The 26,195-nt window shown below is 39.6% G+C and overlaps 1 protein-coding gene across 3 annotated transcripts in view; it reads right to left on the bottom strand.

Annotated features, from left to right (window-relative positions):
- Positions 1–25,696, bottom strand: part of VCAN (versican) — a 111,336-nt gene extending 85,640 nt beyond the window's left edge. The window contains exons 1-5 of one of the 3 annotated variants that reach the window (XM_045497172.1): positions 24,872–25,696; positions 13,005–13,080; positions 7,918–8,295; positions 4,559–4,733; positions 4,346–4,473 (exon numbers count right to left, since the gene is read on the bottom strand). In XM_045497172.1, the coding sequence (XP_045353128.1) occupies positions 4,346–4,473; positions 4,559–4,733; positions 7,918–8,295; positions 13,005–13,074 (751 nt within the window). In that variant the 5' untranslated portion in view covers positions 13,075–13,080; positions 24,872–25,696. The remainder of the gene's footprint in view (positions 1–4,345; positions 4,474–4,558; positions 4,734–7,917; positions 8,296–13,004; positions 13,081–24,871) is intronic. The other 2 variants (XM_045497164.1, XM_045497178.1) reach the window with 2 other exon arrangements.
- Between the last annotated feature and the right edge of the window lie 499 nt (positions 25,697–26,195).

Below are 26,195 nucleotides of genomic sequence, written 5' to 3'. Positions count from 1 at the left end.
AAAGTTCTAATCAGAGAATACTTGTAAACAATTTAAGAGGAATAACATAGGAATTCTTTTTGCCACTGTACTAATTTTAATTCTTCACTAATGTTCAAGCAACTTATCATATTCAAAATGACTTGACATGAAAGTCACCCTTCTTCATAAAGTGACCCATTTCCAGTTATTTTCTATATACCTCAAAGTACCATGGCTCTGACTTTGACAGAGCATTGCACTCAGAACATCTTAGGAAAATTCTAGTTTTAAGAAACTTCCAGAGAAGAAATTTTATAGTCTGTGAGGATTATTTCTGTATTTAGCAGTATTCATTGTCAGAAAAAAATGTCCTTATAGTGAACCTAATTCACAGACTTGCAAACTTTTTATTTTTTTATGTTAGAAAAAGAGCACATGAGCAGGGGAGAGTGGCGGGGCAGGGAGGAGAAAGAGAGAGAAAGAGAGAATGTTAAGCAGGGTCTAAGGTCAGGGTGGAGCCCAGCATGGGGCTTGATCCTACTACCCTGGGATCATGAATCGAGCCACAATCAAGAATCAGATGCTCAACCTCCTGAGCCACTCGGGTGCCTCTAAAGTTGCCATTTTAAAGTCATTTCTTCTTTTGATGAATTCAGTGGAAATGAAGAACATTTTGTATATCCATAAGCTATTTTTTCTTGAGCACTTACTTTGTGACACACACTGTGATAAAAGCTTTTTATACTAACTCACTTCATCTTCATACCATGATTAAAAGGTAAGTATTCTCATGGTCTCCATTTCAGAGAAGAAACTGAAACAGAGGTGAAATCTTGTTCAGGATCTTACAACTAGTAAGTGATAGAGCTGGGATGAAGTGGAGGTCCTTCCCGTTCCTTTTTTTTTTTTTTAATCCTTATTTATTTTTAAAAGAGAGAGAGACAGAGTGCAAGTGGGGGAGGAACAGAAAGAGAGGGAGACACAGTATCCAAAGCAGGCTCCAGGTTCTGAACTGTCAGCACAGAGTCTGACGAGGGGCTCAAACCCATGAACTGTGAGTGCATGACCTGAGCGTAAGTCGTACACTTAACCGACTGAGCCACCCAGGTGTACCCCTGTTCTTTTATTACGAGGACCTTAACTACCTCCCAAGACTGCTCTCTCAGCATTCTAGATAACTCTAATCATTTACTTGATTTTCTGAACTGTATAATCATCTCAACTCTATTCTAAAGCCTCTCAAAGTTTTCCAAACCTACATTTCCAGGAAACACAAATTAAACTTCCTAATAAGGAACCCTCTCAATGTTTCCAAATCTATTTCACCAGGAAACACAGATTAAACTTCCTAATAGATTGTTTTGTAGATCTTAATTTCTAGATTTCCTACTTTAGAATCTTAATTCCGTTAATTTCTTAGTAACAGTGTTCTGTTATCGAATCATGGCTAATAAGCCAACACAGTGTCTAGACCATTTCCAAGAACACAACTAATACTGGAATCCTTGCTCATGGATATAGCTAATATAATTGCTATTTTATATTTACTAGGTTTTTAAAAAAATAGAATTGAATATTATGTTCATATGTATAAGTGTGCTACAATCATCTTAGAGTAAGACCCAGAATAGTTTCTTCTCCCCCAATTAAGCCGGATTGAATAGAGTATAATTATTTGAATTTTTTAAGACATACATACATCAGAATGAATGTAAATTACAAAACAAGAAGAAAAAAAGAGGATTGATAATCCATCAACTAAATATCTCTCGCTTTAAATGACTAAATTAACACAAAATTAATTATCTTTTTAAACTACACTTCATTTTATACTTAATTGACTTTTTCATTAGACCATCTGGAACAATTTGGCTTCTGATCTAAAGTTCCTGCACCTTAGTTCATAACTGGATGTATGTTCCATCACATGCATTCTGAATACATCAATATCTCTAATTTTTCCTCCCTCTTGCACATATACTTTGCTGTCAAAAATACAATAAAATATAGGTAGTAATTATGATACCCATGAATATAATAATAAATTTCTCTTATGAGGAATTTTGGCTCACCTTCAAATAATCTTTTATCAATGTGGCAATTGAAATATCAGATGTAACTTTAAAGTCAGCTTTCTACGCGAATTTTTATCAATTCAAAGTTTAGCCAATGGTATTTACTTCAAAGAAAGGCATATACTTCAGTAAAAGAAGGAGAGAGGGGCGCCTGGGTGGCTCAGTCGGTTGAGGGTCCGACTTCAGCTCAGGTCATGATCTCACAGCTTTTGAGTTCAAGCCCTGCGTTGGGCTCTATGCTGACAGCTCGGAGCCTGGAGCCTGCTTCAGATTTTCTGTGCCTCCCTCTCTCTCTGCCCCAACCCATTCAAATTCTGTCTCTCTCTCAAAAATAAATAAACATTAAAAAAAAATTAAAAAAAAAAAAAAGGAGAGAGACCTTTACAAGAGTGATCTTGTGATCTTCCTCATACATCCTCACTCACAAAAGCCCTCTTTAACTGCCCCCTGCACACCAGTCCAATTTCAGGGCAAGAAGGAAAGTATCAGTGTGTAAAGATTTTCTAATTATTCCAAGGGACAACAAACAAGGGAGAAAAAATTTCTAGAACAATGTCACTGTAAAGATGCTGAATATCCTCCAGAACTGTCAAATTTCTTCTATAAAACAAATAAAAGCTTTATTACTCTGCCGACAGAAATTTCAGCCAGTGCTTAAATTAGTATTTATACTGATTCTTTTGTCTTTCTCTTTCAACTTTGTGTACTAAAACAAAAACATTCAAATTCCATACACACACACACACACACACACACACACACACACACACATATCCATATTTTGTAATCAAAAGAGAGATACTGTATGTATCCGTATGTATGTAATCAAAAGACAGATACATATACTCATATGTGGATCCTGAGAAACTTAACAGAAGACCATGGGGGAGTGGAATGGAAAAAAAAAAAAAAAGTTAGAGATGGAGGGAGCCAAATCATGAGAGACTCTTAAAAACAGAATAAATGGAGGGTTGATGGGGGTGGGAGGGAGAGGAAAGTGGGTGATGGGCATTGAGGAGGGCACCTGTTGGGATGAGCACTGGGTGTTGTATGGAAACCAATTTGACAATAAATTATATTTAATATAAAAAATTCAGTATATATATAGCATATATATCCATAAAATCCAACCTATGAGATATATGTATCTCATAGGTTGGATTTTGTAGATGTTTTCCCTTTGTCCCTATACAAAAATGGAAATTGTTCAAATCCAAAGTTCTAATTTAGAAAATACATTTACCATTCTTAAATGGTAGTTATAATAAGAATGGTAAGATGCTAGAAAACCACACTTAAGCAGCCTTCTGGTAAGTTGGCCTTCTTATTCAAGTTTAGTCAGGGCATTAGGAAAATATAAGCTACTTAGTTTCTAGTTTTCAGTCTCTGAGCTTGTTTATTCAACTCACAGAAACACAGAATCATAGAATTTTAATGTTGGAAGGGACCAGGGAAACTATCTAGTCTAACCTCTTTAATCTACACATAAGAAAGCTGAGATTCTTCTTTTCACATGCACCCATCCAAAATTAAAAGTACAAGCCAATTCAATATTCAATTCACAGAAACTTCTATTCCATGTGTCTTATAGTAAAACTGCATTGTTTACTAAAATCACCCTCTGGTGATTTTGCCACTACTGAACTCACACTGGCCTTTAAGAACCTCTGACTCACGCCTAGTGAGAAATGATAGTGCCAAAATCAATCAGACTCAAAACATCTTTGAAGTAAGGTCTATATCTTACCTGGTTTCATATCCCTAATGACTAACAGAGAACCTATCATACAGTAGGTGGTTTTTTTAATGTGTTGATTGCTTGAATGAATGTATGATTGCTCTGAATATTAGTGTAGCAAAGTTACCACAAGAAGACGTAAAACATGAGAATCCCTCCTGGGCTAGTTTACACTATTTAGTTGAGCTCTGGGTGTTTATCAGCACTTGGATTCATAGTGGTTTGTCATCACAGCATTTTACCTGAAGTTCTCACAAGAATAGGTACCACCCTTACAGCTTTCTATTCTTAAGGCTCTAAAAGTGTATTGGAAACAGTCCAATAGCAGCATGCCTGAAAGAAAACCTGCCATTAACTAAAGAAATGTCTAACCTGCATAACCATTTGGACACTCCTCCTTCTCTTTCCACTTTAATTTAAGCTTATTTTACCACAATCATACGGTCATTTAAACTAAATGCTGCTGTTTGGAATCCAAACAAGCATGAAAATTTGCTCTATTCCTACGTGCTCCCAGTCCTTCTTCAATTTCCTTAGTTCCAACGAAGTTTTAGAAATTCAAACATCGTACCATCTAGATGGTCCACGTAGCAGTATACGTCGTAAGTTTCATGAGGCGAACGGAATCCATAGGTCCTGACTCCTTCCTTCCCCATCATATCTCCGTAACAGCCTTCCCGGGGAGCCCGGATGGGATATCTGGGGAAATAAAAGACTAGTAAGAAGTACTTTATTCTTACTCTCAAATTAATGAATTACAGCTTGTGGCCCCCAGACCTCTCACCTGACGGTCTGATCAGACAGCCAACCTGCATCACACTGTTCAAATCCATCTTCATAGGCGGCATGGAGCTGCTCTGGGGTTGCTATGACTGCCCCAATATCCACACAAGCCTTCTGTGCAGTCTCAAAATTCAGAGTATACCTGCTTGTCGCCGCTCTGTAGTGAAACACAACCCCTGCAAAGAGAGCCACAAGCAATTACTGGCATGTTCAAATATCCCACCATAATTTGCAAAGTTTCTCACTGATGTAATACATCAAACTAATTGCTCCCATGGTAATAACACCATGGTGATACTTTATTTTCATTTTATGTGGCATTACATAAAGTTATGGTGATGCGAGGAGCCCCAGAAATGCCGTTCACCCAGGTGTCCCATTGTGCTCCATTAGAAAGTTTCTTAACCAGGAATTTTCTATTCTCATGTCAACAATCTAAGAAAAAGATTTAGGCCACTAAAATTCCAAGGGGTGGACAGCTTCTCCAATTACAGGTGGTATTCACATTATCATGGGAACACTGGACAACTAAACAGAGTAGGTCCTGCAGGAGATACAAAGAGTTAAGGGGGCCATGAGGTCAACTTGCCCTATTTTACCCAGGCCCAACTGAATAGAAGCACATGGAACATTTACTAACCTCGCTTCCTCCAAACATAAAACATTGAGATATTTACTTCCAGAAACAATGTACTAAGAAGAAAAAGACAATGGACTATGTATGAGCGAGAAGGCTTGTTCCAATTACTAATTTGTTCCTTAATCATATACTGAGTTAATCTCCACCCCCCACAATAAAGTGTACCTAACATTGCTTATGTTATCTGATATGAAAGTCAAATTAGGCAAAAGTTTTAAAAATGTTGTATAGGCTACTAACTCCCACCCACTGCTTATCATATTCACCATCTGACTAGCATAACTGAGGGTTTCCACTAAGACAAATAAAATGTATGATTTTTATCCCAAAGAAGGCTTGAAGTAAAGTTACCCAATTCCCCTGAGTTGAAGCCAGGCATCTTGGTACTTGCCTCCAACTCCACTTTGCTGTGTGTTAGGAGTTGCATAGTCTAGTGGTTCTAGAGCTGTTCTCCAGGGCTCAAGGAATTGTCAGAGGGCTGAGGGAAGACTAACTGGGTGGGGATGAGGGTGGGGGTAGGAGTGAGGTTTTGGTCTTCTCCTCTTACTTCAACAAGAGCATCTCCATCTTTAATTGCACTAAATGTGGTGACTCGTTTCTGTAAGACTGCAAAGTGAATCAAGTTAAGGGGCCTGGGAAGTCACTAGAAAATAAAAGTTGGGGCAACTGGGTCTTATGGATGAGATTTTATTAGGGGTCAAATTGCCTAAGACCACTTTTTTTTTGTTATGCGGAATGAACTTTGGTTTCCAAGATATCTTCCACTGTCTTTTTATTCCTAGTAATTCCCTTGGGTTGACAACAGTCTATGTCCCACAGTCTGACTTCTAGTTATAAGACTGTCCTCCATATGCCCATCCTTAAAATGTCTCCTTCTTGCAAGACAGGTTATGTGCCAATAAAGTAAATACAGGGGAACAGACTAGCCATGTCATAGATGAGCACCTCTGATAAGTGTCAACACAAAAAGACCTGCACAGGCACCGAGTAGATGCAATGACAACTAACATTCATTTTCCCATTTCTGACAGTGCAATGAAAAATTCATCAAATGCCTTTCCAAAAATTTGTACCTTTATAGAAATACTCTAAAATCGCCAGGAAGTGTGTACCATACTATCTGGTAAGTATGAGATAGTTTATAATGATCTCTAAGGCTTAAGCAAATATTTGAATGGTTTTAAATTAGTCTTATGTCGATCAAAGCTTCCAACAGTCCTCTTGATAATTAAAAATCTTACATGTGCACTGAAGACTGTAAGGGGGCACAAAGGGGCCTCCAAGAGCAGGGCAGGGAATATCAGTTGGTATAAGTATCTGCAGTTGTTGGGATAATTTGAAGACCTCATGGGGCTAAGGAGATTAAGTGGAGGATTTTCATTGTTTTGCAGGGGCAAGGGGAAAATCCATCGCTAATTCTTTAATGGTGAAATTAGTAAGAAGTTGTTAAATTCCTTTAGAGATTTTAAAAAAATATATAAATTTATACATACTGTGCATATACCACTACTATATATTTATAATTTATTAATAATCTATTTATATAAGATATAAATATAATACACAAACACACACACAGATTTAAAAAAATGTCAGTACAGCAAAACAATCCTAGGCTAACTAAAATAAATAATAAAAAGGTCAAAAGACTGAAGAGCCCAGGATATTTAGTGGATGCCTGCACAACGTAAAAATAGATTGACAGGAGACAGTAACAGAATCTGAACATAAAAGAATGTACAGTAAATTAATTCTCTGCATCTGAAATTCAAAGTATTTCCTTTTGGCTACAGAAGAAAGTTTTAATAAAACCCTCTGTATATATTTCTGAAAGGTAAATATTTTATAGGAAAATGGAGGGATGGAAGAAAAATCTGTTCTATCATGTCTGGGTATTAGAATTTTGCTTAATAACTTGCCAAAATATTCTGTTTCCAAGAGCTACGGTATTATGTGTGTACCCAATTAAAGCAATTTTTCTTTGCTTTGTCTCCTAACTTAAATTCAAATGACATACAAACCACCACTGAAAGAGGGCTAAAATGAAAATGCCTCATTGCAAGCCTTAATGTATAACAGTTAGTGTATTGACCTTTAAAACAAAAAATTCACCGAGTTTTATTTTGATCCAATGCAAATGTTTCTTAGGTCCTGGCCTTTCTAAGGCACTGTGACATGTACCATGATACTTATTAAATGCCCTATTTCTTCAATGTAAGTTAAGATAGAATTTATATTTCTTAAAAAGAAACTCAAAGATTTTAATAATTATGCTAGGACAGTGAGAAAAAGGAAAAAAGGTTTGTGTGTGTGTGTGTGTGTGTGTGTGTATGAGCATGTGTGTGCGCATGTGTGTGTGCATACACACATGTCGTAAAAATTAAAATAAAATGTAGATCAGCCTTTATGGTCTTAAAAAGTAATCACAAACAGGTAGGTCAAAGTAAGGAAATAATTAGCTCTTGAACTATTTATCATGTCTTGAGCTATTCATTAATTCCATTATACTGCACTTTCCTGAATCAGTGAAGGCGCTGTGCAAAATGTCACCTTCCTTGACCCTTAAAGAAATAACAGTTCATTTTTGGTGAAAGGCATGAACTGTTGAAATGACTGATGTTTCTTCCACTTGTCCAAACTCCGAACACCATTTACTTCAAGTACTGCTTCACAACACTTCTGAACCAGGTATCATGTCTTACAGATTTGGGAAGCCTTACCATCCACCGCCAATGATACTGTGTCTTGTGTGTCTTCAATCCCGTACATGACATCGCAGCGGTAGAGGCCCGCGTCACTTGCGCGCAATTTGACCATGGTGAGTGAGGCATCCCCGACGACCTCGGAATGTGTAGGCACGGACACTCTCCCCTTATAGCCCTGACCAATCTTGATATTCCCATTTTGGGCTACAAGAACAGTAGTCTCCTTCAAATCTTTTCCACTCTTGTCCAATTCAATCTTAGACCATTTGATTCTGAGAAATTCGCTAGAGGTGTTGTAACTGGGTGGTAACGTAGGCATGGTTGAAAAATGACAAGGGAGATTGACTTTTCCAGAGAGGGAGCCCTTAACAGGTGGGCTTTTTTCCACTTTGACTAGGAGAAATAGAAAATACAAAATTAACAGTCCTAAAAAACTCAAACAAGTCTGTTAAATAAGTGAGTGGCTAAGAAACCCTTACAAGTGGTTTGGTTACTTTTTCAATAGGTGAGATAATTAGAATGAGTTTATATACAAAGACTAGTATACAGTTTTAACAATGTTTCACAACAAAGATATGGCTTAAAAATGCTCATCTTTATGTACTAAAAATATAGCATTCATTTTAAAGTATTTGTAACTTAGAGTTCAATATGTACAAAATAAGTAATAGAATAAGGCATGTATAGCAAGGTAAGCAATTAACAGCAAAAGGAGACTAGAATTGGTAATGTGGGTAAAAGATTGGACCAATGTTAGGAAGAGCAATTGAAAGAAGAATTTATGTCTACCTGTCAGAAGAGGAAAATTATTTAAGATAACTGCCACATTACCTTAGAGGAAATGAAAATAAAATTCAAAGAGGAAGTAAAAATTAAAAATATATATATATTTCAATAGACTGGAGCAGGAAGAAGTCTAACACTTGAAGGACCCTCATTTGGTTCAGCGTTTGAACCAAAGGCTTTCATCATAATAACAAATCCAGCTGCAATCACTTTGCAGTGAAACATTACCTCTTAATTATATCCTGTGTGTGGGGGTGGGGGGGGGGTAGGATTTGGTCTGTTCACCTAACCCCCACCTAAAGTATTAATCTGCAGAATGTCTTTCTGTTTAAGCCCTTAAAATTTTAAGGAGAAAGAATACCTTGAGTGCAATTTAACAGTATCATATGCAAAATAAATGACATTTTATTCTTACAGGAATCCATAACCCTTTCCCACCACTTCCTCCCATTTTCCAGTCCTGACTAATTGGCTAGACAATGTGCTGGCAATAACGATAGATAGAAATTATGTTCATACACAAGCAATCCTACTTCATGAAAATATGATGAACAAGTTAAAAGTAGCCTCTAGCTGGAGTGAAATAATAATTCTTAACAAAATGATGTGTGTAACACTTAGTGTGTTAGTAGTCAAGGTACTGGGAACATATATCTCAATACAGACATGTATCAGAAATGATACAGCTGTCAACATAGCACTGTGGATTCAGTTGGGGATAAGTCATTTTGAAAATTTCAGGAAGATATGGAGATACTATGCACTTTAAGAAAAAAATGCTCTTTATTGTTAAAGATTGAAATTTAACTTCTTAAAGGCTGGACTATAAAATCTCTCATATGATACAAATAAATCTAAAATAACCAATACAGTATTATATTTACTGTATTTATGATAGAAATCAGTCATATATTTCTAATTTATAGTGGTCATAGCTGTCATACATTTCTTTATCATCTTACTAATCTATATATAACTTGCCCCAAAACAGGATTTAAGGCACTTAACAAAATTAAATAAAAATACACTATTAACTGCACTAAGTTAGTCTTTTAAATGTTACTAAGATCATAATCACCTTTAAATACAGTATCAAGGGAATAATTCCATTCTATTAAATTCTTGGCTTATAAAATAAATTGTCTTACTTAAAGCTTACCCTCAGAGTGAAACTAGTCCAATCCCTTACTAAGGATGCTCCACTGAGAGGAAGTGACATTTAAGATCCTAGCTGCCTGCTGACAGACCCAGGCCAGAACACAAGTCTCCTCACAACTAATCAAGGAATCTTTCAACTTTGGTACTTATTGGGTTCTTTCTCTGTCCCTAAATTAGTGTTAGTTCCTTTGCAGAGTCTACACCCACTCTATTTCCATCTCATCCTATTTCTTTAATTGTTATCTGCACGGACAGCAGTTAGCAACTTGATCTTTTAAATAAATCTATAAAGTCCACAGGGGACTCCCTACCTGATTTATAATCCCTTGATTTGGCCCCCATTAGGAAGATGATGACAACACAAAGGTTGTTTGTTTGTTTTTTTTGCCAAGAATAGGAGTTCTGAGAAGGAAAGGACTAAGTATTCTATGATCTAAAAATCTCCATTTACGGTATGTTCTAGGAAAGCTCATTTCCTTCCTAAAGAATTATTTAGATGATTAACATTAGCACAAAGTATTGGTTTTTTAATGGAAAAAAAAAACAGCTTTACCATCAACTTCAATTATGATATAAATTATGAGATTCTTTATCATCTCCTTAAAAATGAGTTTAAGATAAGTGACATCCAATTCCTTAATGTTTATTACTAAACTATCATTCTTTTCACAATTTTAGATGTGTAGAGGCACATATGAGATGGAATCCAATGTATCCAATTGGAAGGTTTCTAAAACTCCAAGTATTGCTCAGTAACTGTGCTGTTATGTAAAAATATATTGGAACAAAATGATCTCAAAAGGCAAATTACCCAAGGGTTATTTATTGTTCTAGATGTTTACAGATACAAGGAAATCAAAAGCTTTGTTCAGATATAAATATATATTCATGTAGAATCTAGTCTTAACAACAGGATTAACAAAAAGCTGTGTGGTCAAGTCTTTTGTGTATAAAATCTTGAGTCTTAATGCACTGGGTCATAAGAACTAAGCTCACTAAATCTAAATATTTTAAGGAAGAAACTAAGTAGTTCAGAGAATAATGTTTACAGACTATACATGTTTTTTTTTTAATGCTACCTGTAAGAACTTGTCTGAAACTGTGAACAATGCAAGTAGTAAAAAACGAAAATTAACACAAAGTTCACTGTTCCCACCACATGGTTTGTGGTCTATATGAGTAGCGTAAGGGAGAAATCTCTAAATAACGAATGATCAATTGCCTTTCATTCTCTGTCGGTAAATTCTGTGGAGAAGAATGACATAAATTCCATCTATACAATTTGACCATACACACACACACACACACACACCCCTTGGCCAAATAAATGTCAGATTGAGAATATGAGAATTTATTACTCTCTAGGGTGATAAATTTCACTCTGTTGTTCATTCATTTGCTCATGACTGTGCAGAACTCATTTATTAATAGTAGAGGAATATTCAAATAACTAGGTAAGCACTAGATAATCAATAAAATAGGTATTGTTAAAGCACAGAACACTTCATGCATTAAAATAAAGCCAATAACCAGTGGACAAGGTGTTCATTAATGTTAGTTATTGACCTTTTGAGTGCCTAGGAATAAACAGAGAAAAGCTTAAGATGAAAACACTTGTGTTAACTCCTAACAAGTTATTGCTGTGTATCCTACTATAAACTGGCAAATTTGTTTTATTTGGATCTTACGTTTTCAACTTTTGTGCCTCATATGAAAAAATTAAATTCTTCTGAAATTAGTCCCAACTAATTATATCTCTTAATTATGATCACAGATTTACAAAGAACTTGATTCTTGGAATAAAGTGTAATATAGTGGTTCATAGCATGGATTATGGAGCCCGCCTGCCTGGGTTCAACTCCAGGTTCTGTAATTAAACTGCTATATAAACTTCTACATTAGGTAGGCCTCCAAACCTTGTGGTAGTGCAGTTTCTTCATCTGCCAAATGGGGAGAATAGAAACATCTGCCTCATTGGAGAGTTAAGATTCAATAAATTAACTATGTAAAATACAGAAGACCTGGCATGTAGAAATTATTCAATATTGCTAGCTATTATTACTGTTATAAAATACTGTCAAACAGTTATATCATAAGTGCTTTTCGTTTTTTCCCCATTGTTTATGTGAATGCTTTCTTTGCTTTAAGCAGAAAGTCTAAACTCTGTTTTAAGTGTCTCTCAAGTCTCTCCCATTGTTTTCTCCCCTTCTGTTACTACCCATCTAAACCTACAAATAACAAATTTGTTATTTCCCTTCTGTTACTACCCATCTAAACCAACTCTCTTTCTATATTTCCTTTTTGTGTTCTCCCTTGTTACTGGGTGCTATTGTCCTTCCCTGTCTGTGACCTTCATCTGTATTTCCTGACTACACTGAAGGAAATAGCGCTTGGGCTGTTAACAGATTGGTGGAGCCTAAACTCCGACAGCCATCTTGGTCATTCATATCTCAGTTTAAATGTTACTTTCTCAAAGAGGCCGTCCCACCTTCCCCCTACTCGGGCACTTCTTTATCATATCACTAAGCTTTATTTTCATCAATCTGAAAATACCTGGGTTATTAGTTTATTTGTTTGTGGTCTATATCATATAACTAGGAGATTAAGTTTAATGAAATAGAGAAAGAAGAAAAGAAGAGAATAGAAAAGGAAGGGAAAGAAGGAAAGGAAAGGAAGGGAAAGGAAAGGAAAGGAAAGGAAAGGAAAGGAAAGGAAAGGAAAGGAAAGGAAAGGAAAAGGTAATACATGTGGAGGGTAAAATCCTGGCTGTAAGCCTGCTCTTTATCTTTTTGACTCTTCTCACACTCTAGCCTCCGGAGGGTTTGATAGTCTTTCTTTATAGGAAAGGCTTTGAGTATATTGAAGATGACAGATTTTAAAAAATACGTATATATGAGCACTTTTGCAATCTGAAAGTAATCTGGGAATTTATTGAAAACCCACTTGCTTCTTTAGCATCCTGTTCATTATTTCATTTTATTTAAAACCATTTATTAAATGAAAAATAATATTATTTCAGCTGTAAGTGTTCAGCACTATAAATCACTAAATAGATCAAAAACTAATGCTTTATTCTATTGACTCCATATGGCCATTCTGTGCTCTAGCACTTAAATTTTTATTTCACTAAACACCAAAAAAATTTAAACCACACTCACCTTTATGTAGTGCATGGGTTGCTATTAAGGTAGAGCACATCCATAAGATGCTCTTTATATTGATCAACATCTTGTCCTAGAAATGAAGAAAAACACAAAGGAAATCATAAGCATTCAGGTTTCCGGTGGGCCATAAGTCAACATGCTATTTTGTGCATTGTATATAGTAAGAGTACAAGGTACAGCTCCTCTTAGATTGTAGAAACAAGAGAGAATTCGTAATAGGAAAAGTCATCCCAACACTTTAATTATTAGTTCGACTCTCACCCAATGCAGTAGTTACCAAAATAATCCCCAAACCCAGTTTGGGAACATATAACAATATGGATGTGTGGGACAACCGCAACCCGGTGGGCTGGAGAAAGAACAATAAAGACCACAGCCGAAGTAACTAGTGGCTAGGAATGGGCACAAAGAGGGAGAGGTGACCACAATGTCTATTTAGAAACAGGAAGCTGGTCACAGATGGAGCAAAAGAAGATGGGGAACCAATAGGGAGAGAAGTTGAAAGAAAAGGATTCATATCAAATGTGAGGTGGGAAAGAACATGGTGGTGGCTCATGCACATGCTATCAAAACAGGCAATAAGGACTTCAGCAGGCTTTTTAAAGCACAGACTCAATTTAGTTTCTAGGAGGCTGAACAAACAAAACAAATGTATTATAAGGAGCTGTTAATTACAAAAAGACCAGGGCTTGCCATGAGTTTTAAAGCAGTTCCAACAGTTCTAAAGTCTGGAGGGTGAAAAAAAATAAAGAAAACACTCTGTTCTGAGAGTCAAGAAACCCTGCCCTGGCTTTGCCATTAATTTATTGTGAGGCTTTGGGGAAGACATTTAACAGTCTGAGTCTCAGAATGGTCCCTTCCAGCTTGAATTTCTATGGAGCTGTAATTATGAGGCGGATAAGTACCAGTGTTGGGGACCATCTGGAAAGCAAAGAGCCAATCTCAAAAGAACTGCAGATTACTTGATCCCCAGGGTTCTTCCCTCCTTAGCTGCATTTAGAACTATTCTATAACAGGCACTCTTGGTTGGGTACTCAGTAGCCATTCTTCTTTCTCCTTTCCAACAATACTCTGATTCCATTCTAGTATCTATCCTCTTTTACACAGCCACACACTTTAGAGGAGCCTGGGTCAAACCCAGCCAAAGGGAATGATGCTGATTATCCTAAGTCAGTCACACTGCTCCCATTCATTTTGCCAACGATTGGTTTTGGAATGAGTACATGATACAGTTTTTAACTAATGAGATGTGAGGGGATCTCAGCAGGATAGACGGGATGCTCCTGGGAAAGGTATATTCACCTTAAGAACAGGAAAAAAAGAAAGAGGTGGTTGCTTTTCTTCAGGGAATACTGTCACAATAGGTTACTTCTTCTCAAACTGGTGTAGGCTTCTTGTGTCCATGAGTGTATAAGATAGCCTCTGGCGACAAAGCTGAGAAAGAATCAGGACAGCTAGGTCTTAAGCCCTCAAACATTAGGCCAGAGTAAGCTGTCTCTTTGAACTTCTTTTTAAACGAAATAAATTCCTTTATTACATAAACCCAATAAAATCGGAGATTTTTGTTACTTGTAGCTGAAGGCATCATAACACACTTGAAATAATGTCCTAAATAACTTCCTAATATCCTCCTTAGAACATATATAAATTCAATATGAGTTAGGAAACCTAGACTGAAAAGACGTAAATGCTGTAAAATCCAAGTCCAATTTGAGTTCAAGTTTAATTTCTTAATTATGACAGCTACTCCTTTTTCCTTGCTATTCGTTTCCCTTTGTTTTATTTTATATATTGTGAAATAAGCATTGGAACCTCTCTATAACAAAATCCTAAAGAGCATCTTTTAAACCTAATAATTATATATATATATTTTTTTTTTCCCCATCTATATAGGCTATTTGACAACTCACAATGAAAAGCATACAGTTGATAATCCTTGCTACAGATGATTCATCTTGATAATTAAGTTTATTATTTATCATATAATTAATGGAATATGTAGTAGACACTATTAAACACTAACTGCAAAATTTAGTTTCTACATTTCCATAGTTCTTATAAGCTACCATAGCAAGCAGAAAGTATTCACTTGTGTTTCAATGCTATTACAGTATTTCAGAAAAAAATAAAAATATCACTTGCACATATTCTATAGTTTAAAGCTGCAAAAGTGAAATTTTAGGTTGTATTATTAAAATCTATTATGGGGCGCCTGGGTGGCTCAGTCAGTTAAGTGTCCGACTTCAGCTCAGGTCATGATCTCGCGGTCCATGAGTTCGAGCCCCGCATCCGGCTCTGTGCTGACAGCTCAGAGCCTGGAGCCTGCTTCCGATTCTGTGTCTCCCTCTCTCTCTGACCCTCCCCCATTCATGCTCTGTCTCTCTCTGTCTCAAAAATAAATAAACTTTAAAAAAATCTATTAAAGAAAATGAATTCCATAAGTATTCACTGAATTTAAGAAACATTTTTATAAAAATAAATAATTTCCTACCATCATGAAAGAAAAAATTGAGAACATTTTTTTCTTTCATGATGGTAGGAAATTATTTATTCAGGAAATTATTTATTTTCTCAGGAAACTTTTATTTTATAATCATAATGTTAAAAGTCTGGTCTCCATTTTCAAACAACCCTGAATTCAAGTTCTGAATCCTCTACTAATACTCTGTGATTTGGGATAAGTGACTAACTCTCTTATTTTCAGTAACTTCTTAATTATGAAAAGTAGTACTTAACTGTTGGAGTGAACGTGAGGATTGATAAAATAATGCATATGAAATATAGGTCAGTGATACAGTGTATTCAGTACTCAATATTTCTTATTAAAATTATTAATTCAGGTTTTCTATAGATGTTCTCTTTCTGTGTTCATATCACTAATAGTAAAAAGAAAAGTATTTGAACCTGTTGGATATGAAAATTATAATCTAGGTTACCATTATAGAAGCAGTGTATAACTTTATGCTTACAATAAATTGCCATATAACTTATTGCTATATGCTTTAAGTTATTACTTGTAAACTAACATGTTTTATCTCCTCTATAGAACAGCTGTCTCTGTAGAACAGACCTAGTATCATGTTCAACTTGCTAATTACCACAATATTCCACAGTGCCAGGTTCAGAGTAGATGCTTGAGAAAGGTTTAGGGCCAAATGCATGACCAATGCCTCTATTTACCAGTTCTGAAACACACTTTGAAGAGAAGTGCCAACAATCTCTTAAGAATGTGGGCATGTAGGGGCGCCTGGGTGGCGCAGTCGGTTAAGCGTCCGACTTCAGCCAGGTCACGATCTCGCGGTCCGTGAGTTCGAGCCCCGCGTCAGGCTCTGGGCTGATGGCTCAGAGCCTGGAGCCTGTTTCCGATTCTGTGTCTCCCTCTCTCTCTGCCCCTCCCCCATTCATGCTCTGTCTCTCTCTGTCCCCAAAATAAATATACGTTGAAAAAAAAAAAAAAAGAATGTGGGCATGTAGGGTAATTAACACCTGAAAAGTATTTAAACCAGTCCAGTTGAATGTGTACCATGACACAATAATATCTGATGTTTGTCAATATTTGGAGTGTCAGATCTCCTAACAAAATCAGACAAGGCGTGACCTTGACCCAGGGATGGGTCTTTTGCATCCTAATTTTCTAAGACCGATACTCCAAGTCTAACGTTTTGTGCCATCCTTCACCCTTATAAAAGTGCCCTTTTTTAAGGGAGGGAGGAAAATGGTCTTTCATCTACAGAACAAATGTACTCATTGCTTGCCTTAAAATTGCCCCAAGACAAATCTAGGGAAGGAAGCCAGTGCATTAAAAATACAAGGGAGAAATCAGTCATGTTAGAAATATATTTGTATAAATAGGTTTCAATAAATTCCGAGCATTTAAAAATTGGAGTTTTCACAGTAAGTCTCAGATCTCTTTTGAAAAATCAGATCAAACAATTCTAGGTGCATATTCTTGCTGGCCAATAATCAGCACTAGGCAAGGAGCAGCCTCTCACCTTGGCTTCATGAACTCAAGGTTATCACTGGCCCCACTTGGTTTCTCATGCATTTCTACTCCATGCCTGTTCCCTGTAAGCACCTGAGCTTGCAACACTTGATTTAAAGAATGGCCATTTATCTCTTTAGTAAATATCTCAGAGTGCTTTTACTGACCTTAATTGCCTTAGAACTATATTTCTGTGGCCTCTTCCTGGGACTCTATGGGCATTCATTCCATTTCTCTAATTTTCTTAAGGCTATGTCCATGTTCACAGTTGTTAAGGCACAATGTTTACCTTCTGCATTTGATGTTGCTAAATAAGAAAAACTTTTAAAATCTTTCTTTTTTTTTTTTTTTTTTTTAGCACCTCTCCAACACCCACTTCTATTCTTTTGCTCTTCGGTGTCTGTCTTGTAAGCATAATCTGCTAGTGATAACAAGTCTATCTGCAAAGAAAGACCTGAGAGATATGAAAGCCAGTGCCTATATTTAGCCTTCACTCCACTGTAGTCAATGAGAAGAGGAGAAATTCACTGAACAATCAAGGCACAGCTGACTGAGGCTGTTTAATTGCCTGGGAGAACACAAGAGACAAGGTCAATAGGACTCCTACCATGAGACATGTCTTGCAGACAGGGTAAGAGCCATGCCCAGGATGGGCTGCCTTGAAGAAAGATAGCCAAGATGTTTAATATTCTCCCTTAATCTTGTGGAAGATCTGGTGAGCAAAGGGTGACTTAGGGACACAGACTTCTTGCCTTCTAGTCTTCAAATTAGTAAACCTAGACAACCAATTGTCCAGGACATCTCAACCACAAGGTGGATATAATGAGTACTACCTATCATATTGCTCCTGGGTGATTTCTCACAGGAGGAATCACTGTAATGCAGAGAAAATCTCATGGTTAAACAAGAAATCTTGTTTAACTCTGAACTTACTTCAGAGGAGCAATGGCCCCATGTGAATTTATCATTAACCTCCAATTGGATTCCTGAAGCTGGACTTAACTAAGCTTTTTCATGTCATTGCCCCTTAGTGGTGCTCTTTTCTCTGCCTAACTCCTTCCTCATTACTCTAAAACACTGCACTCTCTGTTCCCTTTCCCATGCTCTATTTTCACCAAAGCACATAGATGATGAGCCTTATGAGGAGCCTTTACAGTGTTTCCAAATTTTTGTATTAAACAATGCTGCAAAGGTTGTCCTTGTCCATTCATCTTGGGTGATATTTGTACCAATATCTATATGACAATATCTAGAATAAAAATTGCTGGGTCAAAGAGTATATGCAGTTTTAAATTTTTCTGATAGCTATTACCAAATTATTTTGTAAAGAAGATGGACCTATTCATATTGCCACAGTAGTATGTGAGAGATCCAATTTCCCTACAACCTGGCCAAAACAAATTTTTACCAGACTTTTTAAATCTTTACTGCTGTGGTTGAAAAAATAATGCAGCATATCATTTTTTAATTACTATTTCTTTAATTATGGATGAGGATGAGCAATTTCTCATATGACTAAAGACACATTTCTTCTTCTGCCAACTGCCTACATACCACATGTGACAGTTTTTAGATAGAATGTGGTCTTTCACTGATTTGTAAAAGTTCTTGTTATATCCAAAGAGTTATTAGCTCTTTGTCTATCTTATGTTGCTGATGTTTTCCAAATGTGTTATTTGTTTTTGTGTAAATAATTTGTTATTTACTCATACTTACCAGTCTGTTCTAGTATGGCTTCTGGATCTTTTCCTTTTTAAAAAAAAATATTTTTTAAGCTTTCTTTATTATTTTGAGAGACACAAACACAGTGTGAGCAGGGGGAGGGGCAGAGAGAGAGAGAGAATCTCAAGCAGGCTACGCACTGTCAGCACAGAGCCCGACGTGGGGCTTGAACTCATGAAACCATGAGATCATGACCTGAGCTGAAACTGAGAGTCGGACGCTTAACTGACTGAACCACCTAGGTGCCCCTGGATCTTTACTTTTGCTTAAAACAGGTTTCTCTATTTCTATTTTATTATTTTAAAAATCCTATAATTTCCTCGTTATTTTTTATTTATTTATTTTTAACATTTATTTATTTTTTGAGAGACAGAGAGAGACAGAGGGTCAGCGGGGGAGGGGCAGAGAGAGAGAGAGAGAGTCAAAGACTCCAGGCTCTGAGCTGTCAGCACAGAGCCTGACCTGACCCATGGGGCGGGGCAGGGGGGTGGGGTGGGCAGTTGAAACCACAAACTATGAGATCATGACCTGAGCTCAAGTCCGACACTTAACCCACTGAGCCACCCAGGCACCCCACCTCTAGTTATTTTTTAAATGTCATTCTCTACATTTCATACGTGCTCTATCTTAACTTTATTTGAGGATAAGAAATGAGGTAGAGGTTGACTCTTACTCTGAATGGACCAATCAGTCGTTTCCAAACCATTTGTTGAATAATCTTTCTTATCCACTGAATTTCCATGTCCATTTTAGTATATTTCTGGACTCTGTCTCCTGTTCAGTGAAACGAGACAATTTTTAAAGCAAAATGCTCCTATCTAACTCACTTTATGGATTTAGTAGGATATATGTCATTTGGGTAATGGTGTTTTTATTAAGATTATAGAATATATCAGTATGAGTCCCATGGATGTAATATATTAACACCACTTATTTGTATAGTTTTTCATTTGCCAAAGTTTCCCAGAGATAGTCACCCTTTTGATGTGTATAACTATATATCCATTTAATAGATTTTGATATCAAGCTTTATGATTCCAAGTCAAGTGATCATTCTACCACACCACAGGTGATAGCAACTCAGTAATTTAAAAACAAAAGATTACAGCTTACATATTATGTATGTGTTTATAATAAGCTATGTAATCTCATTTTTATAAACATAAATACCCCTTAAAATTCTTAGAAGAAGAAAGTAGGATATATAGAGAGTGGCAGAAATCAGGTAAATTTAAACATAGATCTGCATTTATGCCCTATTATAGATGACAGATCCATCCAGAGGAGTTTCAGGAAACATAACAGGCAAACACATTCAACAAAGATACTTTGCACTGACCAATGAAATACAACCACCCTGACACATTCAGGGATAAGAAGCCAGCAGTCAATATCAATCAATCAATCAATCAATCAATAAAACCAAAAAACCTGGAGAATACATATAAATACAATATACATGCATAAATGTATATGTGTGCATATGTGTAGTTTACTAAACCTAGGCTGTCAGAGGAAGCTAGCAAAAATTCAGTAATTATCTCTACTTCCCTTTGTTCTGATTCCCAATCAGAGGGAGTACCAGCCTTGTGTTTTCTGGTAAAGTAGAGACCTATGCAACAATCAGCATGTTTTTTCAGACTACAGCAACTCACCCCCAACAATGAGTGTTTGTGAGTCCTAACTGGTTTCTCTAGGTGGGTGGTGAAATAATCGCCTAACTATATTCACTCATTCTTCTCCTCAAAAGAACCATGTGTCTTGAGAAGTTGGCCTCAGTCACAGGGTAATATCCCATTTTAAATACAGTTTCCAGGGAGGTCTGTCCATGAATGAAGTCAGCAAAAAGGCTTAAACTGCACTAGGAAAGAAGAGCTTGGTTATATGACTACTGGGAGACGGCCTTGGTGGATCTCTGTGCTCTCAAGCTCAATTAGTGACCAATTATCAACCACAAAGTACTTATAATAATGTGAGGAAAGAAAGAACAAAGACTATATCTTTTAACATTAATCATATTCAGCCTTAAATTAGCTTTTTAGGTCTTTTCAAACAGAATTTACAAGCATGCAGATATAGGTATCTTAGAATATCAGAGACATTCCCCTCCAGTTTGTAAGCACAGAGAATTAGAGGAAACCTACATGTGTAAACATTTAAATCTAGAGAGATTCTTTTCAAACTTCAGTTTTTTAAAGGAGGAAATACAATTTAGGAATAACTTTTAGTTTATCTACTATGAAAAACAAAACAAAATTTGAGTTCTGACATAAATCCTCAGATTGTCTTAATCTCATCCCTCTTCCCACCAACCATAAGATTAAGGACTGTGGACTTCCTGCTGGAGGAAGTCATTGCTCAATCACTTTGGAATCCATTGGAACCCTTTGCAGTATTAGTTGGGACAGGCATACACAATTGTGAAATATTCCTTTCTTTATTGAGGAATCAGCACTACAAGTCAGTCCCTGAGACCTTCTGCTTGATATGCTCTTACCTCCAAACTACATATTCTCCAAACAGGGAACAGATTTTATCTCAGGAAACTAGTTGTTGCTTCCACTAATGGTTTCCTATTTTTATATTAAACTCACAACATCCTATTTTAGGACTTCACATGAATATTTGCATGATAGGTTTGGCACAGCTGTCAAGCAGTGCTTAAAATAATTTAGGTCACAGCTTTTAGAAGGAGTCAAAAAGAAAGGGAACGTGAATCTATTAGATATGAAAATTTGAGATCTCAGAGAGACTTAAAGTCCCGTTCTTCCGAGGCAAAGCGAGGAAGCAGGAGAGTTTAAAATGCAGCGTGTAAGTGGCAGCGTCTAGACTGTGCCCCATTCCCCCGGGGTTACTAGCTCAGTCGTTTCATAAATATGTGCTGAGTTCCCACTGTGGGCGGGACCGAGCTAAGGATCCTGATGCCCAGGGACCTGAGTTACACCCCCAGCCCCTTAATGTTTGCGCTCATTGGAATTCCATCAGTCCTGTAATTGACTAAAAATAGTCTTCAAACTGACTTGAACATATTTAAAAAGTCAATATATGGAGCACAGAATAAACTCATGTCATTTTTCTGCCAAAAAAAAAAGTCTGCTTGGAGTATATCTTTACTTTCTCCCTGTCAAAAGGCAAAAACTCCTCCTACCACTCCCAAGAAGCGAGAAAAATGTTTTTCAAACTGTTAATAAGAGCGTTTAGCACCTTCTGGACAGCAGTCGGGTAGCCTGTAGTAGCAGCCCGCAGCCTCAGCGCCGGGTGCGAGACCACGGAGCTCACACCAGTGAGCCCCGCCCCGCCCCGCCTTTCCCCGCCCCGCCCCCGCCCCCGCCCCCGCCCTCCGGAAAGAGCAAGGCCCCGCCCTTATTGGCCTCTAGGCGGGGACCCGAGGCGCCCCGCCAGCCTCAGGCTGGGCGGACAGCCGGTTCCGCGCAGCAGTTGTCTCTGAGCCCAAGTCACACCCGTCTCGGGCCGAGAGCTTAAGTCCCAGCCCACGTGGCGGCGGCTCGTGAACTCCGGCGCATCGAGGAGCGCCCGGCGCGGTTCCTACCTCCGAGCCCGCTGAGAGAGTGGGGGTCGGCTGGCGGCCCCAGCCTCTCTAAAGGGCTAGCTTCCTTCCATCCTGGCATGCCTCTTCAGTCGCGTTTGTTGTCGCGTATGGGACTTAAAACATATCTCAAAAGGAGACGCGAAATTCAGCCTCAAACCTCGAAACGTACCCTACCGGCCTTCTCCAGGCTGTTTGCATGCTTCATCCATATCTCTGTTCCTTTCTTACACTTCTTCCACCGTCCTTTTCTTCTTCCCATCCCTTCTCTTCTTTTTCCTCCCGGGCCACTTCTTCCCCCCAAAATTCCACGTTCGATTGTGTTTTGAAATTGAGTAAGTTTAAATTTTGGATTAGGGGCCTTTCCTTTGCAATATCCTGAGGCAGGGCCCTAGCATTGGGTTCAAGTGGTGAAGGGCTTTAGTACAGTTTCCAAAAGTAAGGCATTCTGTACTATATTTCTGAAAGTAATACTTAAGACTGAACATCAAGCCCTCCAAAACTTGGATCCGCCCCAGGCCATGTGTCCTTCTCCACCAAGCTGCAGACTTGGCTGAGAGCAGTGAGCACATCCCCGCGGACTTGGGAGCAAGCGCGCTTCCGTACCTCACAAAGGCAAGGTCTCCATTCCTGGTCCTTCGAACCCCTAGATTTACGTCGCATATTCTTAAATTTAAAACTAACGACTAAAGGTTCTTCATCATTGAATGTATGGTTGTAAAAGTGGCTTCCTTGGTTTTTTGGGTGGGGGGCATCGGTTTCCTCCACCTGTGCTGAACTTGTCCATCAGGGGGCGCCCACATCCGCCACAAAACACCCTATTCCTAGACATCTGGGTTCTGCAAGCCCTTAGCACGCCAACTGGGGGCAGATCCGAGAGAGCTCCCAGCCTCTCTCGCTCCTCCCTCCTTGCCTGCTTCTGCCGATCGGGGAGGCAGGGATTTCACACTAGCCATTCATTTGTCAGCCGTGGGGGAGGGGACGTAGGAGCGCAAGAGACTGAGCAAAGGCTGGGAGAAGGGAAGGGAGGCAGAGAAGATGGAGCCAGAAGACGGAGAGACAAAGATGAGAAACGGGACATAGATAGCAAGACTGTCTTTCAGTCTGTGGGTGTGCGCACGGTGGGACAGCTCTCCCTAGGTTGCGAAGATTTCTCCTCCCTCCCGCTGTATCTCCCGGGGACAAGCAGGACTTGCTGGGGCGCAGCTGGATCGGAGAGCAAATAGTTTAAGCTATGACACTATTTTTCTACCTCGTTCTCCGCTGCCTAACACAGTGGCCGCTCCACGCCCAGTGACACAGACAGCGAGCCAGGACAACCCTGATGCCCCCATATCCGCGCGCACTAGGGATGTCGTCCGGAGGCGCCCACACCTCTGCAGGGTGGTGGGACGCTCCAGCCTAGGGCGTCCCCTGGGGCTCCCGGGACACGCTCTCCCTGGCCGCTCGGCTAGCCTGTAAAGTTGCTTAACTAGGGCCAAGAGCTGGGAGGGGGTGGGGAGATGGAAGAAAAAGGAGAACTGCTGTTTTCGGGGCGAGAGGGCTGGTCCTAGAGGCCCGAGATTCGGGTCCCCGCGCCACCTTTGTCTGGAGAGCGCTCTGGGCACGGGGTTTGTTCGTTGAGACCACAGTGGAAGGCTCCACTTCGCTCTTCTGGGTGAGATAAAATTCTTGCACATCTCTGATGATTCAAGTCAAGCTTTTCCCGCCCAGGAGCTTCCCAGACCTCCGCGGCACTCCAACAACCCCACCCCCATACCCTGCTCCCTCCCGGCCGTCCTCCGCGCTCCGCGCGCAGGACAAAAGAACCCTGGGGCACCGAGGAGGGCCTTGACAGCCCCCAAGTCCCCAAAGAGACGCAGCCGGGGGACCCTGCCCATCTCCCGGCCGGACCTCTTCCCAGACTGCCTGCGGGCAGAGGGGGTCACGTCCGCCCAGGTCCCGGGCTGCTGGGGCGCAGGACCGTCCTGTCAGGAGCTGCCCTGGAACAGTATTCCAGGAACACCAGGTACTGACCACACACCAGGGGCCCGGGAGCCAGGTGGCCCGCACCAAGGCGGCTTCGGGGACTTGCAAGTGGGCAAGTCTCGGGAGTCCCCATTCAAACTTTTGCCTCGAGCAGGTTAACAAAAAACAACAAAAAACAAACAAAAAAAGACGAAGAAGAAAAAGAAGAAGAAGAAAGAAAAGAGAAAGAAAGGAAAAAGAAAAAGAAAAAAAAAAAAAAGCTCAAGGTGCCATTGGTCCCTCCTGCTCTCCAGCTCAAGACCCCACGACTTTTCTAAGGGTTCGCTACAATTCTCTTCCCTCCCTTCCCCCAATTCCGTTAGTCCTTCTACCCCCACCCGATTCCGGACTTCTTTTGTCTGCATCTTTTCAGCACCACGGTCCCTCGGTATTCCTCTCTCCAAACGTCCTTCTGAAAGTTACCTGCATTTTTAAAGTGCATATATTTTCTTAACTTCGCCTTACAGCTAGTTCTCTTTGCTTTAATTAAAGTGTTCTACCAATTACAATGTACTTCGTTTTTCTAAGCTCGCTCGTCTTTTTTTCCTTTTTTTTTTTTTTTTTTTTTTTTTTTTTTAAGGGGAACAAAAGAAACGTGATTACCTTGAAAGGCGGCTTATTGCAGTTTGGGGGAAAAAATCACCGCAGCGCTGAGCGAGTGGGCTCGGTGTTGCCGGGGCGGGTCACATAGGAAGCGCGGTGGCCTGGGGAAGCGTGAGGAGGATGCGGGACGGTGCTGAAGGATGCAGGAGGATGCGGGGCTGGCCGCAGATCCCGGTCCCAGCGCCTGTCCACAGCACCTAATGTTCGCGGCTGTTGCTCCCGCCCGCCTGGAGTTCTTCCCCAGAAAGGCTCGGGGCAGCTCGCCTGCAAGTTCAAATGCGGGTTGTGACACCCATCATCATTATATCACTGTACCGTCAGCACCGAGGAGGAGACTCAGCGAGGAGGAGGAGGAGGAAGAGGAGGAGGGTTCATTCACGGGCTCCTGAAGCGCTCCGCAGCTTCAGCCACTCCTAAGAGCCCAGGCTTGGAAAGCAGGCAGAGGGGCGGAAAGGCAGCTCCCCGCGCCTGCGGTAGGGACCGCCTGCCTCCCTCCCCAGGCACTCCCACCTCTCGGCGTTTCTTCCTGACAAGAAGTACCAATCGGCTTGGGGACAGCAACGCTCCCCATTCAGCGACTCACTAAGTAACATCGCGCTGTGTGCACAGAAACCACTGCCCTCCCACCCCTCCCCACCCCCACTTCTCCGCCCCCTGCGCTGCCAGTTCTGGGTTAGGGGAAAGGAGCCCCCAGGCTCTTGTGGGGCAGGCCAGCACTAGACAATTGAGCACCCTCAGTTCTTCTTGGGAGCTAATGAAACTCTGTAAAAATCAGCAAAGAACTCGGGTACAGCGTGTTTACGCGGCCAGAGAGCCTGCCTGTCCCATCTGGGGGAAGTGTCATTCTTGCGCCTTCTGCCAACCTGAAAGAGACATTGAGAAAATGAGATCCTTCTAAGACCTAGAGGAAAAGTGTAAGAACTGCCTTCCCCGGGAACTGCCCAAAGGGGAGCCCAACGTCACTGCACAATTTACAAAGACCCTGGTAATAAAGGGCTGGACAGGAAATTCCCCAAAGCAAATCCCTTGTTGGATTTAAACTCTTACTCTGCCACAAATGTACCTAAGTCTCGATTCTGCTTTCTTCCTTCTTCCTTTCTCTCAATTTTTCAAAGTGTCCCTCATGGTAGAATATTTAATGATTTTTCTGAGTAACAGACTGCTTGGATGTACCAATCCCCTTCCTTGTGGTCAGGAAATGGGACCCTAATCTTTCATGAGTTTATGTGATTTTTGTTTTCAGCCAGGCCCACCAACTATGTAAACAACATCAACACAAGGAAGAGTCCTCTGCATTGTGTTACAAAAGATTTCCTATAGGACC

The sequence above is a fragment of the Leopardus geoffroyi genome, chromosome A1, assembly GCF_018350155.1.
Source record: "Leopardus geoffroyi isolate Oge1 chromosome A1, O.geoffroyi_Oge1_pat1.0, whole genome shotgun sequence".
NCBI classification, from domain to species: domain Eukaryota; kingdom Metazoa; phylum Chordata; class Mammalia; order Carnivora; family Felidae; genus Leopardus; species Leopardus geoffroyi.
This window is presented reverse-complemented; position numbering and strand designations above follow the sequence as displayed.